The sequence below is a fragment of the Nothobranchius furzeri genome, chromosome 9 (genome assembly GCF_043380555.1).
Source record: "Nothobranchius furzeri strain GRZ-AD chromosome 9, NfurGRZ-RIMD1, whole genome shotgun sequence".
Classification (NCBI taxonomy): domain Eukaryota; kingdom Metazoa; phylum Chordata; class Actinopteri; order Cyprinodontiformes; family Nothobranchiidae; genus Nothobranchius; species Nothobranchius furzeri.
Window position 1 is genome coordinate 67,061,235 of NC_091749.1, and position 21,877 is coordinate 67,083,111.

A 21,877-nucleotide genomic window follows, 5' to 3' on the forward strand; every position below is an offset into this window, starting at 1 on the left:
TTCTTTCTAACTTTCCTTCTTTCTAACTTTCTTTCATTCTAACTTTCTTTCTTTCTTTCTTTCTAACTTTCTTTCTTTCATTCTAACTTTCTTTCTTTCTTTCTAACTTTCTTTCTTTCTTTCTTTCTAACTTTCCTTCTTTCTAACTTTCTTTCTTTCTAACTTTCTTTCTTTCTAACTTTCCTTCTTTCTAACTTTCTTTCATTCTAACTTTCTTTCTTTCATTCTAACTTTCTTTCTTTCCTTCTTTCTTTCTTTCTTTCTTTCTTTCTTTCTTTCATTCTAACTTTCTTTCTTTCTTTCTAACTTTCTTTCTTTCTTTCTAACTTTCCTTCTTTCTAACTTTCTTTCATTCTAACTTTCCTTCTTTCTAACTTTCTTTCATTCTAACTTTCTTTCATTCTAACTTTCTTTCTTTCCTTCTTTCTTTCTTTCTTTCTTTCCTTCTTTCTTTCTTTCCTTCTTTCTTTCTTTCTTTCTAACTATTTCCTTCTTTCTAACTTTATTTCATTCTAACTTTCTTTCTTTCTTTCTTTCTTTCCTTCTTTCTAACTTTCTTTCTGTCCTTCTTTCTTTCTTTCTTTCTTTCTTTCCTTCCTTCTTTCTTTCTAACTTTCTTTCATTCTAACTTTCTTTCTTTCTTTCCTTCTTTCTTTCTTTCTTTCTTTCCTTCCTTCTTTCTTTCTAACTTTCTTTCTTTCATTCTAACTTTCTTTCTTTCTAACTTTCTTTCATTCTAACTTTCTTTCTTTCTAACTTTCTTTCTTTCTTTCTTTCTAATTATTTTTATATTAATCGACCGCTTGATGTGATTTTAATCAATCCGCAGCTGCTCAGTGGAGGATGCAGCAGTATACCAGGCTTCTGCCATCAACCTGAAAGGCATCGTGTCGTGTTCTGGGGTGCTGGAGGTCGGAGAAATGAACGAGTTCAAAATCCACCAGCGCTATTTTGCCAAGCTGAAGCAGAGGGCCGAGAACAGAAGCAGGGAATCAAAAGATAAAGAGAACCAGGAGCGCCATCGGACTGCCAGTCCAAACCGAACACAGAGGAAATGCCGCTCTGAGATGGAGGTCGTTATCAGCACACCGAGTCCTACAGGGGAGGAGGCGGGTCCTCGGGCTGAGGCTGGGCTGCAGGAGGCCATGATGGAGGAACCAGGTAGAAAAGCAGCTCCAGCCTCTGATGGTGCAGAGTCCGCCAAGTCAAACGGACAAACGAGCAAAGGCGGCAACAGTGAGAGTAAAACGTACGTGAACGATCCTGCTCCAAACAGCAAACATCAAGCACAAACTACTTTTGTTAGTAAGAAAATAAAAATTTCCAGTAGTGCAAAAGTTCCCAAAGCTGATGCTGTGGTGAGGAGTGCTTCCAGTGAACGGACGACGGAAAGTGAGACTCCTCCCTCCGTTACTCAGGCGGCCGTGCAGGTCAACAGGAATCCAGAAGTTACGGAACTAAAAAACAACCTGAACTCAGCAACTGACTTCAAATTAATCAAAACAGAAAATGAGATATCAGCAACAAAGGAAGCAGCGTTTGGTAAAAGTTCCTCAAAGGATGAAAAACCCGCTGCTTCAGAGTCTCGTGTTGCTGCATGTTCAAGATTTACTCAGGCTGAAAATAAATACAGAAAATGGCAAAAGCACGGGAGGGACGGTGGTCACCCAGATGCTGAAAAACAAACTGAAACAAGGAACCCAATCCCACCCGTCCCCTCGATGCAAAAACAAAGCACCAAATCAACAAATCTGAACCTAAAGAGGGAAATTCATGCAACAAAACAGTCTACAGCCATGGACAATGGCAGGAAGTCAACAGCATCATTCGCTGAACGCTTCACGCGCAGTTTCAGTCACAAGTCACCTGATATCAGAACTGTTTTAACTCAAAGTCCACCAGAAGTGGCTGAAAGTCAAAAGTCTGAAACAGAAACGAGCCAGCAGTCTGCGTCTCCACCTGCCGTGCCAGGCGAGGTGAGTGAACATTCATGCATGAGCTCATGGGTGCTTTGTGCTGCCAGGACAAGCCTCCTAAGCAACACAGGCATCCCGACGCTAATTATATCTTTTACAAGCATGCCTGTGCTGACAGGAAATGACGCATGTGCTGACACAACAGTCGCGATGATGCAACCCTTTCATGTAAGGTCGGCCCTCTTTCGGTCATTACTGCTGTTTATTCTTCAATCTGCCTTTCTTGGAATGTGAAACATCAAACAAATGGAATCGGCAGGTCTCACCTTTCCCCCTAAAACAAGCAGGACACAATTAAACCAGCTTCTTAGGGGAAACTGATCATATAAATAGTAAACATTGTCATTTAAATAACTGCTCCAATCCCATGCAAGCACTGCTTTAAAAATCAGCAGCTGTCTCCTGCAGGAACATTTCTGCAGGATTGACGATGAATTACTCCATATTTTAAAAATATTGTTCACATGAACCCTTGGGACATTTATACCGTTAGAAGAAACCTCAGATTAGCAGCTAGCTGGTTGCTATTTCTCCAATAATTGACCCAAATTGAGTTAATTTCACAGCTTTCCTGACAACTTTATATTTCACAGCAGAATTTGTTTTATTTTCTAATTGTTGAATAATATTATCCCACGTACTTACCTGTGGGTAGGTTTATGACAACCCATTTTATTCCACTTTCGTTCAGGGAAGAATTAACTTTTGTTAGGTCTTTAATAAATTCTTTGCCTTCTGACACGTAGACGGCTCCAAGTCGTGGGGCGGGATTTACTGGGACAGCAGTAGCTCAGGAGGTCTAGCGGGTTGTCCAGTAATCGGAAGGTTGCAGGTTCAATCCCGGCTTCGGACAGAGAATTATGCTGTTGTGTCCTTGGGCAAAACACTTAACCCACGTTGCCTGCTGGTGGTGGTCGGAGGGACCGGTGGCGCCTGCGCTCTGCAGCCTCGCCTCTGTCAGTGCGCCCCAGGACAGCTGTGGCTACATCGTAGCTCATCACCATCAGTGTGTGAATGGATGAATGATACACTGTAGTGTAAAGCGCTTTGGAGTCCTTACTCTGAGAGGTGCTATACAAGTGCGGGTCTTTTATCATTTACTGTTGCCTTTCAAACTTTCTCCACCTGCTATTGGACAACAAACAACGTGACATACTGCTGATTCTGGACGATAAAACAACAGCAGCCCTACCCATCACGAGTCAGTTTAGTTCAATTCAGTTTATTTACATTGCGCCAAATTATGACAAGTCGTCTCAAGGCACTTCACATAGTAAACATTCCAAAACAGGTCAGTTAATTAAAGAGCAAGTCACCCCCTACCAGAGTCTTACTCCACTCCCACTTCCTGTTTGAAAAATGCAACAAATGCTGTTGCCTAGCAGTCCGAGAGGGCGGAGCCGCTAACAAATACACACACAGGCTCACAGAGACATTGTGACATCATAATGTACCAGCTAACGTTCTGGGGTACCTCTTAGCCAATAGCGATGGCAGATTAAAATTCAAATGCAGTGAAGAGTTTTTACCTGACAATAACACAACACTGGCAGAAAATTAAAATTTTTACTAAAATGCACTAAAGTGCAAAACTACACGTGCCTGCAGCACGATTAGACACTCATTTATATAGTTTATCTGAAAAAAATAAGTTGATTTGGGGTGACTTGCTCTTTAAACCTTCAGTAAAAAGTTTCCTACATAAGGAAGCCAAGAGGTTGCATGGAGTCACTGACTAGTGTCTTTACAGCAATCCTCCTACTAAGCAAGCATGCAGCGATAGTGGAGAGGAAAACTCCCTTTTAACAGGAAGAAACCTCCAGAGGATCCTGGCTCAGGATAAGCAGCCATCCGCTGCAACGTAGATCTGTCAGGATTTTCTAATCCTAGAGTTTTTATCGTCAATTTTCTATCAGAAGCTCATGCAGGAGATCGGTGTCGGTAGGGATGGGTACCTTTGACATTTGAATCGATTCGGTACTAATTCCCGGTACCTAGGAATCGATACCGGTACTTAACGGTACCAATTTTAAATACTTTTGAGTGTTTAATATTTTCATTCTCTTTTATAATTAAATATATATTTTTCTCAATATATAACGATATTTGATAAATATCACGATAAATAACATACAACTGTTTGTATTTTAACGTCGTCCTTGTAGTTTTATAAGCTGATAATTAAACTGAAGCAAAGATCTTTACTGTGAACTAAATTTACTGTGTATCTTCATTCATTTTGACGTCCTTTTTCATTTGATTTTTCCTACTGGGAAGTTAGAATTTCCGAGGAGAAAGCGAACGCACCATTAACTGATAACAATGGTGGCAATGGAAGCTAACATATCAAGCTAACGTTATCTTAAACAGTTTATTTAGCTGCTGGAGCAGATTAAAACGATGATACCTCACACTTAGATCGTTGTCGCTGTTTCATCTTCACCCAATCACCCGTTGCATTTAGTAAAGTGAAGCCAAACTTTAGAGCGCGTTCATGTTCTTCTAGTCGGAAATTCGGAATTCCGAGGAGAAACCGAACGCACCATTAGCGGAACGGAAGCTAACATATCAAGCTAATGTTATCTTAAACATTTTATTTACCTACCGGAGCAGATTAAGATGAGGATGTCTCACTTAGATCGTTGTTGCTGGTTTCATCATCACCCAGTTACGCATCACATTTAGTGAAGTGGACCCAAGCTTTAGCGTTCGTTCTTTCTACCATCCTGCTCTGTTTACAACTCGCTCGCAGCGACCGACGTAACGCTCTTGCGCATGCGCATCTGTCTAGGCAAGTTCTTGTTATGAAGGACGGGTACCGAAACGAGGCACCGTTCCAAATGACGTGAATCGGTGCTCAGACGGTACTATGGAATCCGGTCGGTACCTTAAAAAGTGCCGAATTTGGTACCCATCGCTAGGTGTCGGAGACTATTTTCATGTTCAGGCTGCATTAAAACCTCAGAGTGACCCATTAGAATCAGAAATAATAATTAAGAAATGGTTTTTCAGTCAACCACACCTAGACTTAAACAAAAGCTCAAGTCTAAATAGTCCAAAGTTGATGCAATAGCCATTTCAAACGAGCCATCTAACCCTGCATCATCCCGCCCATCACACCGATAGACAGCTGTGATTGGCACAACACAGAACTGCTCAAGCCAATAGTAGACCTGCTGAGGCTCCTTCAGAGCGTGGCTAGACCAACAGACAAAATCATTTAGTTTTGGCTACTGTTCGTCTACATTTATAGGCTACTTTTCTGTTGCTCGAGGAAACAAAACAGTACCTGGCAAAAATGCTAGAAAAAACAACAATTTTCAGACAAACATCCACACTTAAAGTCAATAATTTCTCCTTCTTCTGGTTTACATCTTAGTTCTTTTTGTTCAAAAACATCAGCAAACTAGAAGGGCCTAGACGTCAGAAGGTTATTTTTGCTTGCTGTGTTGGAACACTTAACATGATCTATAGCAAAATCACCTCTGTGAAACAAAGTTTTGTAAACAAATAACCTCATCAGAGGCGGTGTGTCCCGCTGTGAGTTGGGGGAGGTTGGGACCGAAGATGCAGACCCAGGATGACACAAGGCAGGAGTGGTGGAAATGTAAAAATCCTTTATTTAGTGGTAAACCCAAAGGGCTGGAAGCCAAAAACCAAAACCCTAGAATCAAAACCTGGGAACATCCAAAAACACAAGAGACCTAGAGAAATTCCTAATACCTAGAGAGGAGGCGAGACAACGTTGATACAAACAACGGACCAACAACCACACTGAGACACAGACAGGGTTATATACACAAGGGCTGGGTGATTAGGGAATTGTGCACAGGTGAGACCAATAAACAGAGGAGAAGCACAACGGAGCAGGGGAGGAAACCAGACCTAAAAATGGGGAAGGGAGCAAAATGAACTAGAGGGATAAAACAGACATGATAAGAAGAAGAAAGTATAATTTCTATAGCGCCTCTCAAGATAAAAATCACAAGGCGCTTCACAAAAACAAAAAATGTAAAAATATAAAAAAAGCTTTTAGAAAATGTTTAAAAATATATTTAAAATGAGCAAAAATAGGCAATTTTGATTAAAAAATGTTAAGAAAGAGAGAGAGTGAACTAGCCTAGTGAACTAGACCAAATTCTTGCTTTGCAAAGTTTGGTCTAGGCATGCTCCATTGGAACCTCCACAGCTCCTACCAGGACTCTGGCTAGCCAATCACAGCTCTCTAGAGGGGTTTCAAACACATAAAGAGCTGTGATTGGTCCATAATGGTGGGCCAATCATAGTGCTTTATCTGCTTAGTGAATAAATCACAGAGCTTTATCCGCTTTGTGGGCCAATCAGGGCACTCTATATGCCTGGTGGGTGGGATGATGCAACAGAGTCACATTCATTGTCCAGTGGAATGCAGAGATCATTTGAAAGACAACGGTAGAACCCGGCCCACAACCGAAAGCCGTCAATGGAGCATGGCCAGACTAAATAATACATTTATTTAGTCTGGCTTGCCAGGCTAAGAGTGAACAGGAAAGAGGGAAATCAGTGGATCCTGAGGAAGGTGGAATAGGTGGGGAGAGCAGAATAAAGAGAGAGTGGTGAAGAAGGTCATACAAAAGCCAGCGTGAACAGGTGAGGCTTCAGCTGCTTTTTAAAGGAGACCACTGAGTCCACTGATCTCAGGCTCAGAGGGAGAGAGGTCCAGAGTCTGGGGGCCACAGCAGCAAATGATCTGTCACCTTTGGTCTTTAGCCTGGTGCTGCACAACCAGTAGGCTTTGATCACTGGACCTCAGGGACCTGCTGGGGGTGTAGGGACTAAGAAGATCACCAATGTAAGATGGTGCTTGTCCATGTAAGGCCCTATAGACCAGAACCAAGATCTTGAAATGAACCCTGATGAAACACTTAACTGAAGACTAATGATAAAAGGTGTCTAAGGAAAAACGTAAGGGAAACCTAGAGAGCCTGGAGGGGGTTGGGGACACACAGGGACGCTGAAACCTGGGGGAACACCTAAGGGGAAAAAACCTGGAGTGGCCTGGGGAACACAAAGAGACACATGAGGGAGACACAGGACGCAGACCATGACACGGTGTAGGTTAGACATGCAAAGACTCCCTTTGAGCTTTGACTTGGGTTAGGTGGCTGAAATGTGCTCCAGGGTCGGCTCACATCCGGCTAACGGTGAATCTCTTCCTGATTAATTCAAGTTGTTCTGATGGCAAACCGCTGCTCATAACAGAAACTCACCTAAGAATCCAAACTTTACGTAATAATTGTTTACTTTCACCGTCAGTAAACAAAGATTTATTTTTCAAAAATGTCCTAATTTTTATTTATGTTTAAAATTGATAAGTGCATGAAAAACAACAAAAAAAGGGGGTGAGGTCCTCATGAATATTCATGTGACAGCTTCCTCAAAGACCATCATTATGGTAGCAAATGTCCTTCTGCGCCTCTTATGCAATCAGCCCGACGTCAGCCGAGGGAGAACTGCCAGAGCTCTACTTACAATACTTTACTTTACTTTCTGTAATGAAACCACAGAAACAGAAACTTTCTGTTGCAGTCGGTCATTTCCTGTCGGCGTTGGTAGAATCTAGTGTTTTAAAAGGTAGAAATCTCATATTTTGTTCAGTTTGCTTCTTGTTTGTTTAACGACTAATTTGTGTGTGGGTGGGGGGGGGGGGGGGGGGGATTTTATTATTTAAAAAAAAGTTAACAAAAGTCAGATTTGATTGGGATTTGGCCAGCATGTGCATTAGTCTATTTTTAGTTCCTGCTTCATTTGACTTTAAAATGACTGATCTGGTTTCGGGGTAATTGAAAATCTACTTTAACACATGTTCAAGTTCAATTTTCACCATGGAAACGTGTTTAATTCCTGCTATATTCTGGAGTTAAAGCATAGCTGCCTTTCTGTTCTCCTCCGTGTTCGATTCTCTCTTTGTTGCTGACTGCTGTGTTGCTGTTTTTAAAACTGCATGTGTACTTCCATGTTTAGCAAAGCCTGGGATGAGGGCATAAGTATTTACAGCTTGCATTATATCCCAAGGTTACACCGGCTCATGCAGGGATGAACGGGAATGATGCACCTGTCAGCCCTGAGCCACCACCTGACGAGTGTGCGAACAAATCACATCCACCCCGAAAAACAGACGACATCGCGGCCTCCTGTTTGTGCGCTGGGCTTCGAACAACGTCAAGTGGTTCCAGGGAATTGAATGAAAGCCGTCCAGAAATGTTTAGTCCCCAAAAGAAGGCTCCTCTTGAGATCCCTGGAGGTGCTGAGAACCTCGCGGGGTGTAAGGTTTCTCCTGCCGTTCAGCAAAGCCAAGTTGATACAGCTATAAAAACTGTTGAAGGGACGGAGACACGAGATGTTGAAAAGGCGGAGGTTAGCAAAAAAAGTAAGTCAGACTCATGTGAGACACTTGAAACGAAGACTGCTGCTCAACTCGTGACTGAAGAAAATAAAACAGGACAGAAAAATGATTCAGGGAATAAACACTCCGGTGTGGCAGAAACAAAGATGGATGAACCCATTCCCACAGCGGAAGCAAAAAGCTGTTCAGATTTACCGAAACCAAAGTCAGACGAGCTTACAACGAGTCTCCCGGCTCTAAACTGGACTTCAGAAAACATCAAATCCAGGATTTATTCACCAAAACCTCCTAAGCCTGAACCAGAAGTGATTTCTATAGCTGAACTTCTGAGGTCTCAAATAAAAGCTCTCGAGTCACCAGTTCACCCTAACCTTGAACCAAGGCCTACAACACAAACTTCAAGAGGATCTCAGGATGTAATAAATGACAAAAACTATAAATCTGAAAGCAAAACCTTTAAACCCGATAATAAAACGGAGACTAGCATCAGAGATGCACCTGTCACAAATCCGAAGGCAACACTCGTGGTGATTTATCAGCAGCTGCATGAAAACGGAGCATCAGTCCCAGCCCAGGCCTCGAATGAAGCGCTGATCTCTTTGAAAGACACGGAGATCCATGAAAGAAGCACCAAATATAACAAAGCTGAGGTGGACGCTAATCGGGAAGCTGGACCTTTAAACAAGGTTCCTTCAGAAGGTTACTCTGTTATTTCTGATTCTGGGAGGACTAATGCAAAACAGGGTCCTTTTTATTTGTCTTCAAACAATGACAACAAACCTAAAACTGTTATTCCTCAGTCTCAGGTAACGGTAACTAGCGTGAAAACCGGTCCTCAAGAGAAAAACGCAAAGATTCTGGAGCTCAGCAGCAAAACAGCTATTAAAGGACATGACATAGAACTAAAACGTGCAAATAAAACCCTCAACAGCGAAATACCCTCTGAGGAACAGAGTACAAAAACACATTTTTATGAGAGTCAAACATCTGCCTGTGAAAGTAGACTCATCACCAACAAACAAGAAAATGGCATCCCACTGGTCCCACTGGAAAGCCCAAAGTCTGATGTTGTAATCAGTCCCACTCCAGAGGCTAGTCCACAATTAAAGAAGCATAACTGTGTGTCTCCCATTCCTTCTGCTACCACTCGAGAGCTAGCCTCTGGGGCACGCCGCAAAATCTCAACGCCCAAGTCCAAACCAGAGGAGGTCACGTCGTCCGCTGATGAGCAAACTCAGAAAGATGAGGCGGCTGTGAAAAGCAGCAGGATTTCCACAGCGGCTGCATCTCCTGGCTCGTCGAGGCGATCGCCCCTGCTGCAGCCGGCTGGAGAAACGAACTCTGGCGTTGAGAGGATTTCTCCCATCAGCAGAAGGAAGAGGGTGTCTGAAACTCAAACGCTAAACCTGACGATCCACACTGAGGGCAAACCTGCAGAGAAGACCAAACACAACCCATTCAAAGGTAAAAAATGGGGAGAGGGGAGCCTAGAGTAATGGTTTTTTTATGCTTCTTATAAAATCGTTTGCACAAATGAAATAACTAACATATATGGAAACGCATTAATCTGCTGAAAGTGAAAAAATGTTATTTTAGGGCAGTGGTTCCTAACCTGGGGGTCCCGACCCCCACAAGGGGGCGCCAAAGCCTCTCAGTGGGTCGCCAGGACCTCTCCACTTTAAGGGGTTAAAACTTCATTTATTACTTGTTTATAGCCTACATTTTGCTCAAATTTTTTTTCATGAGTGAGAAGTTTATTGATATTAAGACAGGAAATAATTAGTACAGAAAAAGTAACACACTTTTAAGAACATTTTGCTCAGCTTACTGTTTTATTTTCAAGTGTCAAAAGTTCATTAAAGATAGAACTGGTTGATTAATCACAGCGTTTACAGTAAATAATCTAGTATAAACAGTAATATACACATTAAGTACATTTTGCTCAGTGTATATTTTATGTGTCAAACATTTATTGAAAGGAATGATTGATTTATCAGTGTTTACAAGAAACAATGTGTTCAGAAAAGTAATAGTCAAGCACATTATACACTGTTTGGTTTTGTTAATGACTTTGTTCTGTACTACTATTACTGTTATCTATTGAATCAAAGCATATTAAAATGTGCTTGAACAATTTTATCAAGAGAGAATGGGAGGGGGTTGTCAAAAATTTTACTGGTAAAAAACGGGGTCCCTTGGGAAAAAGGTTGGGAACCACTGTTTTAGGGAACTAACGCATGCATATTTCATCTGAAAGGGTTAAAACAACTATTCGTCCAGATAAAAAGTAGACCAGTATGAATAAATTCTGCATCACTGGGGGACTGGTCTAGATACAAATCAGCACATAGGTCTTTTATTTGGCATTTTAGGCTGAATTAGCAGCAGCTAATTACATTGTAATCTATTTTATGTATCTACAGCTGACTGCAGACTCGTCTCATCTAGCCTGGAATAAAACAAATTTAATTCATCCGTGCAAATAAAAATGATATTTTCACCCCCATTGCTATTATAAAAACTGTAAAATACCAAAAACATTTCACTTTATCTTAAACTGAGAACATTTGTACTAAAATCACATCAATTAACACCGTGATCCCAATGTGTCCCATAATTACACGGATCCAGTCCACCAACCAGTAATGGCTTTATAATGGTAAAGTAGAATCTGGTGATTTTTGGCCAACAAGAGACTCTGTGTGCCGAAAACTCATCAAACTAAGAAGCAAACTGAGGAGGAATAAACATTCGGCCGTGTGCACACAGATGGAGGACACCTGGGGTTTCTTTGCAGAACATGAACGTGTCTTCACCGTGTGGTCCTGTTTGGCTCTTTTGTAGCTCCTCAGGTCATCCGTAAGATCAGAGCAGAGACCTTCTCAGATGCTTCAGGACACGTGAAACTGTGGTGCCAGTTTTTTAACATCCTTAGTGACTCAACTGTCAAATGGTACAAAAATGAAGAGGAGATTGCTCATTTCAAAAGAAGGTAAGTCCTCGGATCACCTCAAATATGTTTTTTAAAGGTGGGGTAGAAGATGTTTTCCTGGAACTATTTTTGCCATTTTGCATGAGATGTTGCTCACAAACCAAAGATGGAATAGCTGTAGTCCCCTAGGAAGCAAACGATCCTGGAAAATCTCATCCAATCATTGTGAAAGTCCCGTTCTTACTGATTGGTGCCTGACCCACACATCGCACTGCCCTATGACCGCCCCACCCCCCTCTGCACACTTAACCGAGTACTTACAGTGCGTTCGATTTTCCTCGGAAGTCGGAACTCGGAATGACGGCACACCCGAGTTAACAGCGTTCTGGTTGCCGGAGACGGAGAAGTCGGGATTCCAATAAGGCGACGCCCTCGAAAACTTGGCTTTCAACGAATACAGACGACTCATAAACACACATAAAGCTCTTCTTCAAAAAATATTCGAAGAGAGACAAAGACGATCTAAAACAACACTTTTAGATTGTTCAGCTTGGAGTTGCAGGCGCTACATATAACATTGATTTAGATGCACTCTTAGAAGTGTGTCTTGTAAATGGTAAATGGCCTGTATTTGATATAGCGCCTTCTAGAGTCCTGGAACCCCCCAAGGCGCTTTACAACACAATCAGTCATTCACCCATTCACACACACATTCACACACTGGTGGGGATGAGCTATAACGTAGCCACAGCTGCCCTGGGGCGCACTGACAGAGGCGAGGCTGCCGAGCACTGGCGCCACCGGTCCCTCCGACCACCACCAGCAGGCAACGTGGGTTAAGTGTCTTGCCCAAGGACACAACGACAGCGACAGACTGAGCGGGGCTCGAACCTGCAACCTTCCGATTACGGGGCGAGCACTTAACTCCTGTGCCGCCGTCGCCCCAAATAAATGTAAAATAAACACATTTCAATCAAAACCACCGTTGTTGATATGGAGAGCTGCCATTTTGGATCTCGAAGTCGGGGTTATGAAAATTTTCCGAGTTTCCGACTGGGAGATCCGACGGGGGGGGAGGGGTCATTTGATTTTTCCTACTCGGGGTGGGGATTTCCGAGTTCCGAGGACAAATCGAATGCACTATTAACCCAGTTCAGGTACTCAGTTGGTTCCTGTAATTGGAAAATGGTTGTTTTCGAGACACGTGTGCCACAAAGGTCCGATAAAATCACCCGAAAGTTTCTGTAGGGAAAATGGGCCTATTTGTTAGGATGCTAAATACTTATACACATAGGTGTGTTACATCAGGGATCTTAACAGAAAAGGTGCCAACAACAAGTCAACACCTCAGGACTGAACCCTTGGGAATAAGCATTATGTGTTCCTGTGTTCTGGAAGTGCTACTGGGGAGGAAGACTGAAGAAATGGAGTTAGACCTTTGACTTTTTGTATATTTGTGATGTAACTTTCTGGACAGCAAGAAAAAACATCTCGTATTCCTTCTTTAAAAATGTATTAGATTTGGTGTCATGAAATAATCTTGATAGTTGGTGTTTCTTCTAGTGCAGGAGAGGAAACTCCGATTAACCTCGCCGTTGCTCAGGCATCTTCCAAGGATTCTGGTGTTTACGGATGCTCAATCACAAACGAATATGGAACTGACTCCACAGACTTTCTACTTAGTGCAGAAAGTACTTTATGTGCATTACTTATTCTATTTTGTGAGCAACTTGCACACATTTGTCTCTTACCCTTCTTCCCCCTGATTGTTTTGCAGTCTTGGCTGGAATGTCGCTGCACGAAGCCCTTGGTGGTGAGTTGAAATTTGCACATTTGGATCGCGGCCCCTCCTGTGATTTTCTGATCGATTGTTTATTTGATCGTCTGTGCAGTTGGGGAGGAAATTGAAATGACTCCGCTGATATTCACCAAGGGTTTAGCTGATTCTGGCACCTGGGTCGACAAATTCTTTGGACGTATAATGATGGCAGAATCTCACCTTGGGGACGGCTGTTCACATAAAGTCTGGAGGGCAAAGGTCATCTACGGTCTTGAGCCTGTGTTCGAGTCCGGTAATACTTGTGTGATTAAAGTGCGCAGCCCCATCACCTACGGAGGCAAGGAGGACAGCAGCCTGATAGAGAGGAACCTTGACATCATGAAGAAGGTACTTCAAAAGGTTTCATTTCATAGATTAGCCATGGTGTCAATGTTAAAGTAAGTCAGGTGTCATCTCTGCCACCCACTCAGGATTAGTGTGGAAATAATCATATTAGGATTAAATAAACAGAATGCGGTAGGTTGAGCAGATCTCTTACTGGCTGTTTTCCGATGTTTTGCACATAGGAATGTAAAGCTCAGAACTTGGCTCGTGAATACTGCAAAATCTTCTCTGCAGAAGCAAGAGTGGTGGAAAACTTCGGACCTTCTCTTGAGTGAGAGTGATTAGTTTAGTCCTGATAATGGTTACCTTCATTCTGAGTATTTGACACAGAGCCGAGTCCTTAAAACTCGTGTTTGCTGTACAGGGTCATTCCGGTCTACTTGATTTACCGACCAGCCAACGCCGTGCCCTACGCCACAGTGGAGACTAACTTAGAAGGAGTGTATAAGAAATACGCTGACCTGGATCACACTGGAGGAATAGACATCAGGACCGGTTCTGAGGTAGGGCAGAAGTGCTCCACCTTTCAGCACTGGATCTTTCAGTGGACTAATGGGAATCTGCTGTTGACGCGTCTTGAAGGTGAGAGCCTAAAGCTTCGGAGTTTTTATACCGTATGTTTACTTTGATGTAGCTATAGATCAGAGATCTGCAACCTTCACAGTTCAAAAAGGGTTCTTCCTCTCAGTCCACAAAAATAAAGGATGTTTAAAGCTGCAACTGTTACAGGACGATTTATAATTGTTGTGAATTTTCTACGGAAGAGGATTGGGGCCACTGAAAAGTGAGATCTTTTAACCCTAAAGTCTTGTTCACAACTGAGAAAAATTTAAAATTTTGCTAAAGGAATATGGATTTATGTTGATAATTGTAGAAAATAGTGTAAAAACAATTAGATCTAAAAATATTACTGGTACTTTTAGCATCATTCTGTTGTAGAAATCCAGTGTGATTGTCCATGAAAAATGTTGCTTCTTAAACCTGCATTTTTATCATATTTTTATTAAAAATAACACTTCTCTGCCCTACTGGTTGAAAGTGGTATTGCAACTGTCGTGAACAATCCTGCTGTAGCTAGCGCTAACAACAAGCTAACACATGAGTCATCTAATACTAAAGTAAACCATCCGGGGTCGGGTCATGGGGGCAGCAGCCTAAGCAGGGAGACCCAGACTTCCCTCTCCCCAGCCACTTAGACCAGCTCCTCCGGGGGAATCCCAAGGCGTTCCCTGGACAACCGTGAGACATAGGGTGTTACTCAATGTCAGGACATTGCCTTGCTTACAATGACACTATCCTTTCTTGGTCAAAGAAAACGGTTACCTGGAACAGACTTGCATCACATGATCGCAGCTTCTGCGGCAGTCATTTAATGTCATGTGACACAGGAAGTAATGTTATAATTTATGCGTATACGTTTCAATTTAATATAGAAAGAGCCTTTTGTTTTTTTATTGTGTATATATTTCTTAAATTAAATATGTACTACCTGCTAGCCACTGAAGCTGCAACTACTGAGCAACCAACCAACCATAGATTACTGCTTTGCATAAAAAGATTTTAGAAATCAGCCCGATAGCTACAATTAGTGGACTTACATTTAAGCTGGAAATTTACCCCCAAAGTCGCTGCTGGCTTCTGATCCGCCATCCTTTTGAAAATGCTGCGCTGTATTCTGGGAAATTTTTGACCAAGGCAAGGCTACAAGGCACCTCCCATGTATCCTTGCTCAGCTAGCTAAATGGCTAACAAAAGAAGAACAGACGCCTCGGTAGAACATGACCATTGGAACATTCCTCAGCGGTTCCTGATGACGTATCTCCTAGGCCAGCGTTACCCTGGTCCTTGGGGCACACGGTCCTACATGATTTCCATGTCTCTTCTTCAGCACACCTGATTTGCATTGGCTCCTAGCTCAGAAGGACATCAAGTGCTGCAGAAGCCTGTTAATCACTCATTCATCAAGTCATGTGTGTGGCAGCAGGGAAACACTGGTGTTTGAAAGGGCAACATGGAAAACACGCAGAGCAGTGTGCCTTGAGATCCAGGGTTGGGAATCACTGTCCTAGGCAACCAGGGCGGGACCAAGACATCAAGACAAGGTTCCTTGGCATTGAGAAGAACCCAAAGTCTCTCCAGCGTGGGTCCTTTAGATCTACAATAAACCATAAATGAAAAAGATCCACTGTTGGACAAATTATAGTATTACTTACAAGCCTAGAAGCAACAAATTTGGCAGGTCACCATCAGTCTGTGATTTTGTAGCCTCCTTTAGCTTCCTCAAAGTAGCCTAGGCCACGCCAATGTTCACTTTGGTTTTTGCTCTTTGCTTCACCTCCAAAGACATTACTCTCTTACTTTTACTCCCAGACTCTGCCATAATGCCAACAGAAAAAGCAACCTTTTTTCTATTTCTTGTGCTTTTCTTTGAAGATTGGCAAACTGAAAATGTTAACCGCTAGCATAGCAGCTAACAGCCGTAAAGCAGGTAAAGAGCTCCCCCTATAGGACACCTACCTTCTCCACAAAACTGTCTACTGCAGTCTTTGGCCAGCAGAGGGCTACAGAGTGGTGTCAGATATGAGACTGGTCAAGTTTCTCACCCAACAATCACTGAGAGTAATGTTAAAAGCTCTGGCTTAAACTTCAAAAAAACATCTGTTACTTTACAAAGTTAAAGAGTTTGATTTAGATTATTTTTGTCCTGCACATTTTTAGGAAAATAATAAGCAGAAGACAAACCCGACATCAGGGTTAGAATAATGTGTTGAAGAGGCAACGGGGACACAAAGCTGCTTTAAATCATAAAGAAGTGTTGAAAAATGTCTAATGCCTATATTTATGTTTGTTTCTCCTGGGACTCAAACAACAACCAAAAAATAAAGGTTATTGCACGCTTTTATTTTGCAGGTGTTGACACTAAACTGACTGGTGTTGGATTTTCGGTCAAATCAACAGGGTGAGAGCATCTGTGTTGTGTTTTAGTAAATTATACAGTGAAAACCTTGTTTCACAGGTAATTTACGTTTCTGCTGTGTGTGGCTGCAGGCATCAGGGTTTGACTGCAGAAGGGAATCCCAAAGTTTTTGAGCACTTTGTCTCACATCACAAATGTAACTACTTCTGCGGCCTGCTTGGTCTGAAACCCCTGAAGGTCATGGACTCCTTAATGACTCCAGTGAAACCAAAAGGCTCCAGGAGTCCCTTACTTCAACGAAAGAAGGTTAGCAGCTCCTGCAGCCCTCAACTCAACAGGAAAGCTGTCGCCAGCCCCCGGCCGCCCAGAAAAGCTGAACAAGATAGCAGCAGCACCCCCATGAAGGAAAAAGCTACTGATGTTCCAAAAGTGGGTAACACACCATAGAAGAAGACCTAGGTAGGATGATAATAACGTAGCTTTTTTATTTAATTTGAATAAACACCATTCCTTACCTTCAAGCTACTTGATTTAATGGCAACATTTTTGTTTAAAATAGAGCAAAAATTGTGGTATAATTACAAATAATCCTTTAGGAATTTGTATTCTATTACTAACAATGAATAATAGATTAAAGCTGCCCTCAGGTCGGCGGATCTTTACCTGGAGCCGTTACATGTCTGCTGTAATTTTAAATGTTTATATTATAGATTTCAACAAAAATATGAATAAATAATAATAAACCTTGAGTAAAACAATTTTATTGGTGAGAATATATATAAATTTAGTTTATTTTAGGAATATTTGAAGCTACGCTAAGCTTCGGGTGAGGACACAGTTGTACAGGGAAAAAATTGTAACACGTTTTATTTTGCACGGTTTCTTTTTGTTGTTTTTAGGAACTGCTCATGTAATTGCAACTAGGTGTAAAATAAAAGAAGTTAACATTTTTGTCCGAATACATGACGTTCCTTTTCTAAGTCTCCCTTCTTATATTTATGCACCAATCAAAGGTCATTTCAGGGTAATTTAGAGAAAACAATTTAGTTTCAGCTCAACAAGTAAATTAAATGTAATGCTACTTCCATTTTTATTTTTTGCTTAAAACACTTCTTAAATTGCTTCCACAAATCAATGAAATTACATAAAATTTTCATTTTTATTGTTATTTTCCTTACGTGAGATAAATAAACATAACAGAGTAATTTTTTATAAACTAAAATTCTCATTCTTTGCTGACAGATAAAAATTTTCCTGAAGCAGGAGTGAGTTGTTCACCAAATGAGCCTCAAAGCTAAAAGCAAACCTGCAGTCGGAGCCCAGTTCAGAATGCACGAGGTTCTGAAAGTACGAGATCTCTGAGATAAAGCTGAGATTAGCCACGAAGAACTTTACATGAGAGACCTTTAAAGTCTAGCTTTGGGAGCCAATGGGAGTTAAAATGGGACCAATATGACCTCTCCTGCTAATTCACATCAAAACTCTCACTGCAGTTATTTGGATCAGCTGGAGGCCATTTTGAAGGAGTGCATATTTTGGAGCCTCATGAGAAACGAAAGCCTTCCTGCTCTTACAGCCAATCAGATGAAAGATCATCGCCTTGGTGTGCAACGTCGTTCATCACAGTGGACTCTTCACATGATGCTGTGAAGCTACGTGGCAGTTTTATTTATTTATTTTTACATTTATGTATTTATTTGTTTGTTTGTTTTAGCAGGTTTTTGTTGTTTAAATTGGTTCTGACTAGAGGTGGGAAAAATGATCGATTCTAAGATGCATCGCGATTCGGTCGAGCATGATTCTGCATCGATGCAGCAACGTGACATAATGAGATTTTCTCCCTATGTCTATGTCGATGTTTTGGACGTGCGAGGACAATAAAGTCTTGAGGTTTTACGACTACTTCTGGGGGCGGAGATGCAATGACATGCGTGCTGTGTTGCCCTAGCACCAATTTAAAACAAATGGCGGACAGGGATACAGGGCGAACATTACCAGTAATCAAAGATGCACCCGTTACATTTAAATGGGATGTCTGGGCTCATTTTGGCTTTTCTGAGCGAGACGGAAAGCTTGACAAGACGCACACTGTGTGTAAGGTGTGTCACACAAAACTAAAGTACTTTGGGAACACAACTAATATGACCAAACATTTTGAACGTTTCCACCCTGCGAGGACTTCTTCAGCAACAGCCACAAGAACAGCGAGCACATCCCAGCCAACGATTGAAGAAGCGCTGACATTTTTACCGTCTGCTTCGGAGAGAGGGAAGATCACCCATTCTGTTGCATGCTTTATTGCTAAGGATCTACAACCATATTCTGTGGTAGAGCATGCCGGGTTTCGCTACCTCCTGAAGACGCTCGAGTCTCTGTATAACCTACCGACAAGAAGACACTTCACAGAAACTGCTGTGCCTGCATTGTACAACGAAACCAAAGCCCAGGTAATGAAATCAATGAGTAAAGCTAGCCGCGTAGCCATTACATGTGATTCATGGACGTCAACTGCAACGGAGTCGTACGCAACAATAACAGCACGTTATATAAGCAACTGCTTTTATTAAGTAATGAAAAATTTAGTGTGAAGAATCGTGACGCATTTCAGACTCAAATCGAATCTTTAGGCAGATAATCGGAATCGGATCGTGAGGCAGGTAGAGATGCACACCACTAGTTCTGACACATCTAAGTAAACCAAAAACTGCTGTAAACTTACATTTTTCTTTTGAACAAATACTGTGAATAATGTTGGGTATGGAGTCACCAACTGCAAAGTGAAGACTGAAGTATTGAGAATGTTTGGCGGGTAAAGGGGATAACAAAAGGTCCGACTTTCATGTCAGCTGGTTCAAAACTCTTAAGTCTCCTTAAAAACAGGCTTTTAATTGTGAGATCTTCCTGGTTAAGTAAATAAAACTATTTATGTGGGATCACATTTTCAGGTCAAGTGCGAAAGGATGTGGTCTGATTTCTAATTTTCACTTAAAGGTGCAATTTGTAAAAATAACATCCTGTGGTCAAATTTGGGTACTGCAGTTTGTTTTCTAAACAAAAAGTCATTTTGTCTCTACTGTTCTGTGAGTTTCACGCTTGTTGCCAGTTGCAGACAAGAACATCCTAGATCGGGGTGCCCAACCCTGGTCCTGGAAGGCCGGTATCCAGCAGGTTTTAGTTTTAACCCTTCTTATACACACCTGAATTCAATCAGCAGGTGATTAACAGGCTTCTGTAGAGCCTGATGAACTGCCGCACAGGTGATTCAATCTCTGAATCAAGTGTGTTGGAGCAGAGAAACCACAAAACCTGCTGGATACCGGCCCTCCAGGACCAGGATTGGGCACCCCGTCCTAGATAATAAGCAAAGACAAGTCATACAAGTTGGTAAGAAGATAAATACTTTGTCATATCTGGTGTTTGCACACTTAATAAATTTTTTTACAGTAGAATGCCTCAGGCATTAGAGGAGTTTGCCATCTTGCTGCTAGCTAGTCCTGAACATTTCATAAAGGAAATAAAATGCCAAGATTGACTCATTATTCACTTCGCACATACATTTCACTGTAATATCCAGTTTTGGTAATTGAAAAAGTAGCTAGAGACATTTTTAGAACAGACAATTTGCTTCTAATTCACTGTTAGCATTGTTAGCTCAATGTTAGCCTTTAGCCTGCTTCACCCGACAGAGTAAAACAAAAAAATGTTGTGGCTTCTTATTGGTACAAGAAATAACTTCTGGGTCGCTCTTGTTTACATGGCTTCGGTTCTTTAAACAACTCTGGAGCTTTTTACTGGCCATAGTCAAATTACAAATACCGGTGGAGCAGCGTTGCTGCACCGTAGCTTGGCAAGCCTCTGGACTCATAGACTGTAAACAGTGACTGCATCCCTCGTTAGTTTTTTTGAAAGAAAAGTTTACAACCCCCCAGCCGACTGAGAATGAAATCTGTTCCAATGTAACCTTCCTTCCAACATGATTGAGCCATGAGACTTTTTTGTGATTATTTCACAGTAGAAATCTTACATATTGCTCCTTTAAGCAAATGATCTGTTCAGGCCCATTTCCAAAGACTTCTCCCTAACTGTTGCTGTTTGCATCAGTAACTGTAAGGAGCAACATCTTAGACAAGCTGAAGGACTTTACTTTCTGCTCAGACCTCAGCCAGTCGAGGGAGAAAGCTGCCCAGTTGGAGCCTGGTTCTGCTTTAGGTTTTGCTTCTGTCAAAATGTAATTGAATGAAATCTGCTGGTTTCCTGAATCGGATTACACAACTAGTCAGAACTGACTTGATTGTAAACCTGATATGATTTGGATTAGTCGATTTTTGCAGAGTCTTAAAATTGACTTTTGCTGTGATTCAGTGCTTAGAGTCATAAAAAACACGGGTGACCACCACAACGCCTGGACGACAATCCAATGGATTATAGTGTATGAAGATGTAGCGTAGGCAAATCGATGATTTTTATTTGTTATGACCAAGAAGATGTAATATTCTATGTAAATATGAAACACTAACCTGCGAGGTCTTCATTGTAATTATTCAGAAGATTCTATGATTTAATTCAGAAGATCTAGGTTATTTGCTTTTTCAGTGATCAACCACACTTCGTGTTACTTCGAGAAAGAGTCAGGTTTATAAAAGTGAGAATTTATTTAGCAAACAATTAAAACATGACTAATTAAAGGGATATTATGGAAGTTTGACAGCCAAAACATGTATAGAAATAATAAATGTCTTCTTCATACGTTCTCCTGCAATGCCCTGGTCCTGTAGAATGAGCCCTGGCATTTTTACTGTGATTGCCTGTTTTTCTGTAAAATCACAGAAAAAGAGAGCTGCTCGGGTCGAGCAGGCTGCTTCATGCACGTTCACGTCCTTTGAACGTTGTTTCAGCTGTCATCAGGAATATATATGTTACAGATACAGATGATGTCACTGGTGGTTTAGCTCACCTGGTAAGACTTCGGGCTTCTGAGCGGAATACCTGGGTATGATTCTGGATGTGAACATAGTTGTTTTTGAGTTTCTTTTTTACATTAATGGTATATTTTTTTACAGTAAGATGCCCAAATTTTTATTTGAGACTCGCCGAACAGCATTGAATTCACAGGTAAAAAAGATGTGGGTTCAACTTTTGTTTTGGAACAATTTTTCAAGCAAGGGAAGGGAATGATCTGAGCATGCAGGAGGACTGACCCATCTTAAACCTTTGTCGGCTGTGCTGAAGAGAAAGGTACAGAACCAAATTATTTAATTAATTAGCTGCGCGTTCTCCTGTCCTCTGTCCTCCGGGCCACACACACACACACACACACACACACACACACACACACACACACATACACACACACAAGGGACTGTCTCAGCTGAAATTTTCGTTAAGGAGTGTGCACGTACAGCATGCACGCCTCGTGCACGAGCCTCCTATTGAAGCTGGCGTTATGCTTTTGGCCTGAGGGAGCAATCGCGAGCATAAAAATTCAAAACTCCGTAAAGTCCCT

General features: G+C 41.7%; 1 protein-coding gene across 2 annotated transcripts in view; it reads left to right on the top strand.

Annotated features, from left to right (window-relative positions):
* The window catches only part of LOC107381545 (alpha-protein kinase 3), a 24,221-nt gene extending 6,888 nt beyond the window's left edge, over positions 1-17,333 (top strand). For both annotated transcript variants that reach the window (XM_015953274.3, XM_054731962.2), the window contains 10 exons: positions 830-1,976; positions 8,031-9,825; positions 11,206-11,353; positions 12,857-12,984; positions 13,071-13,106; positions 13,186-13,460; positions 13,640-13,728; positions 13,822-14,039; positions 16,368-16,416; positions 16,506-17,333. In XM_015953274.3, coding sequence (XP_015808760.1) covers positions 830-1,976; positions 8,031-9,825; positions 11,206-11,353; positions 12,857-12,984; positions 13,071-13,106; positions 13,186-13,460; positions 13,640-13,728; positions 13,822-14,039; positions 16,368-16,416; positions 16,506-16,821 — 4,201 coding nt within the window. In that variant the 3' untranslated portion in view covers positions 16,822-17,333. The remainder of the gene's footprint in view (positions 1-829; positions 1,977-8,030; positions 9,826-11,205; positions 11,354-12,856; positions 12,985-13,070; positions 13,107-13,185; positions 13,461-13,639; positions 13,729-13,821; positions 14,040-16,367; positions 16,417-16,505) is intronic.
* The last annotated feature ends 4,544 nt before the right edge of the window (positions 17,334-21,877 follow it).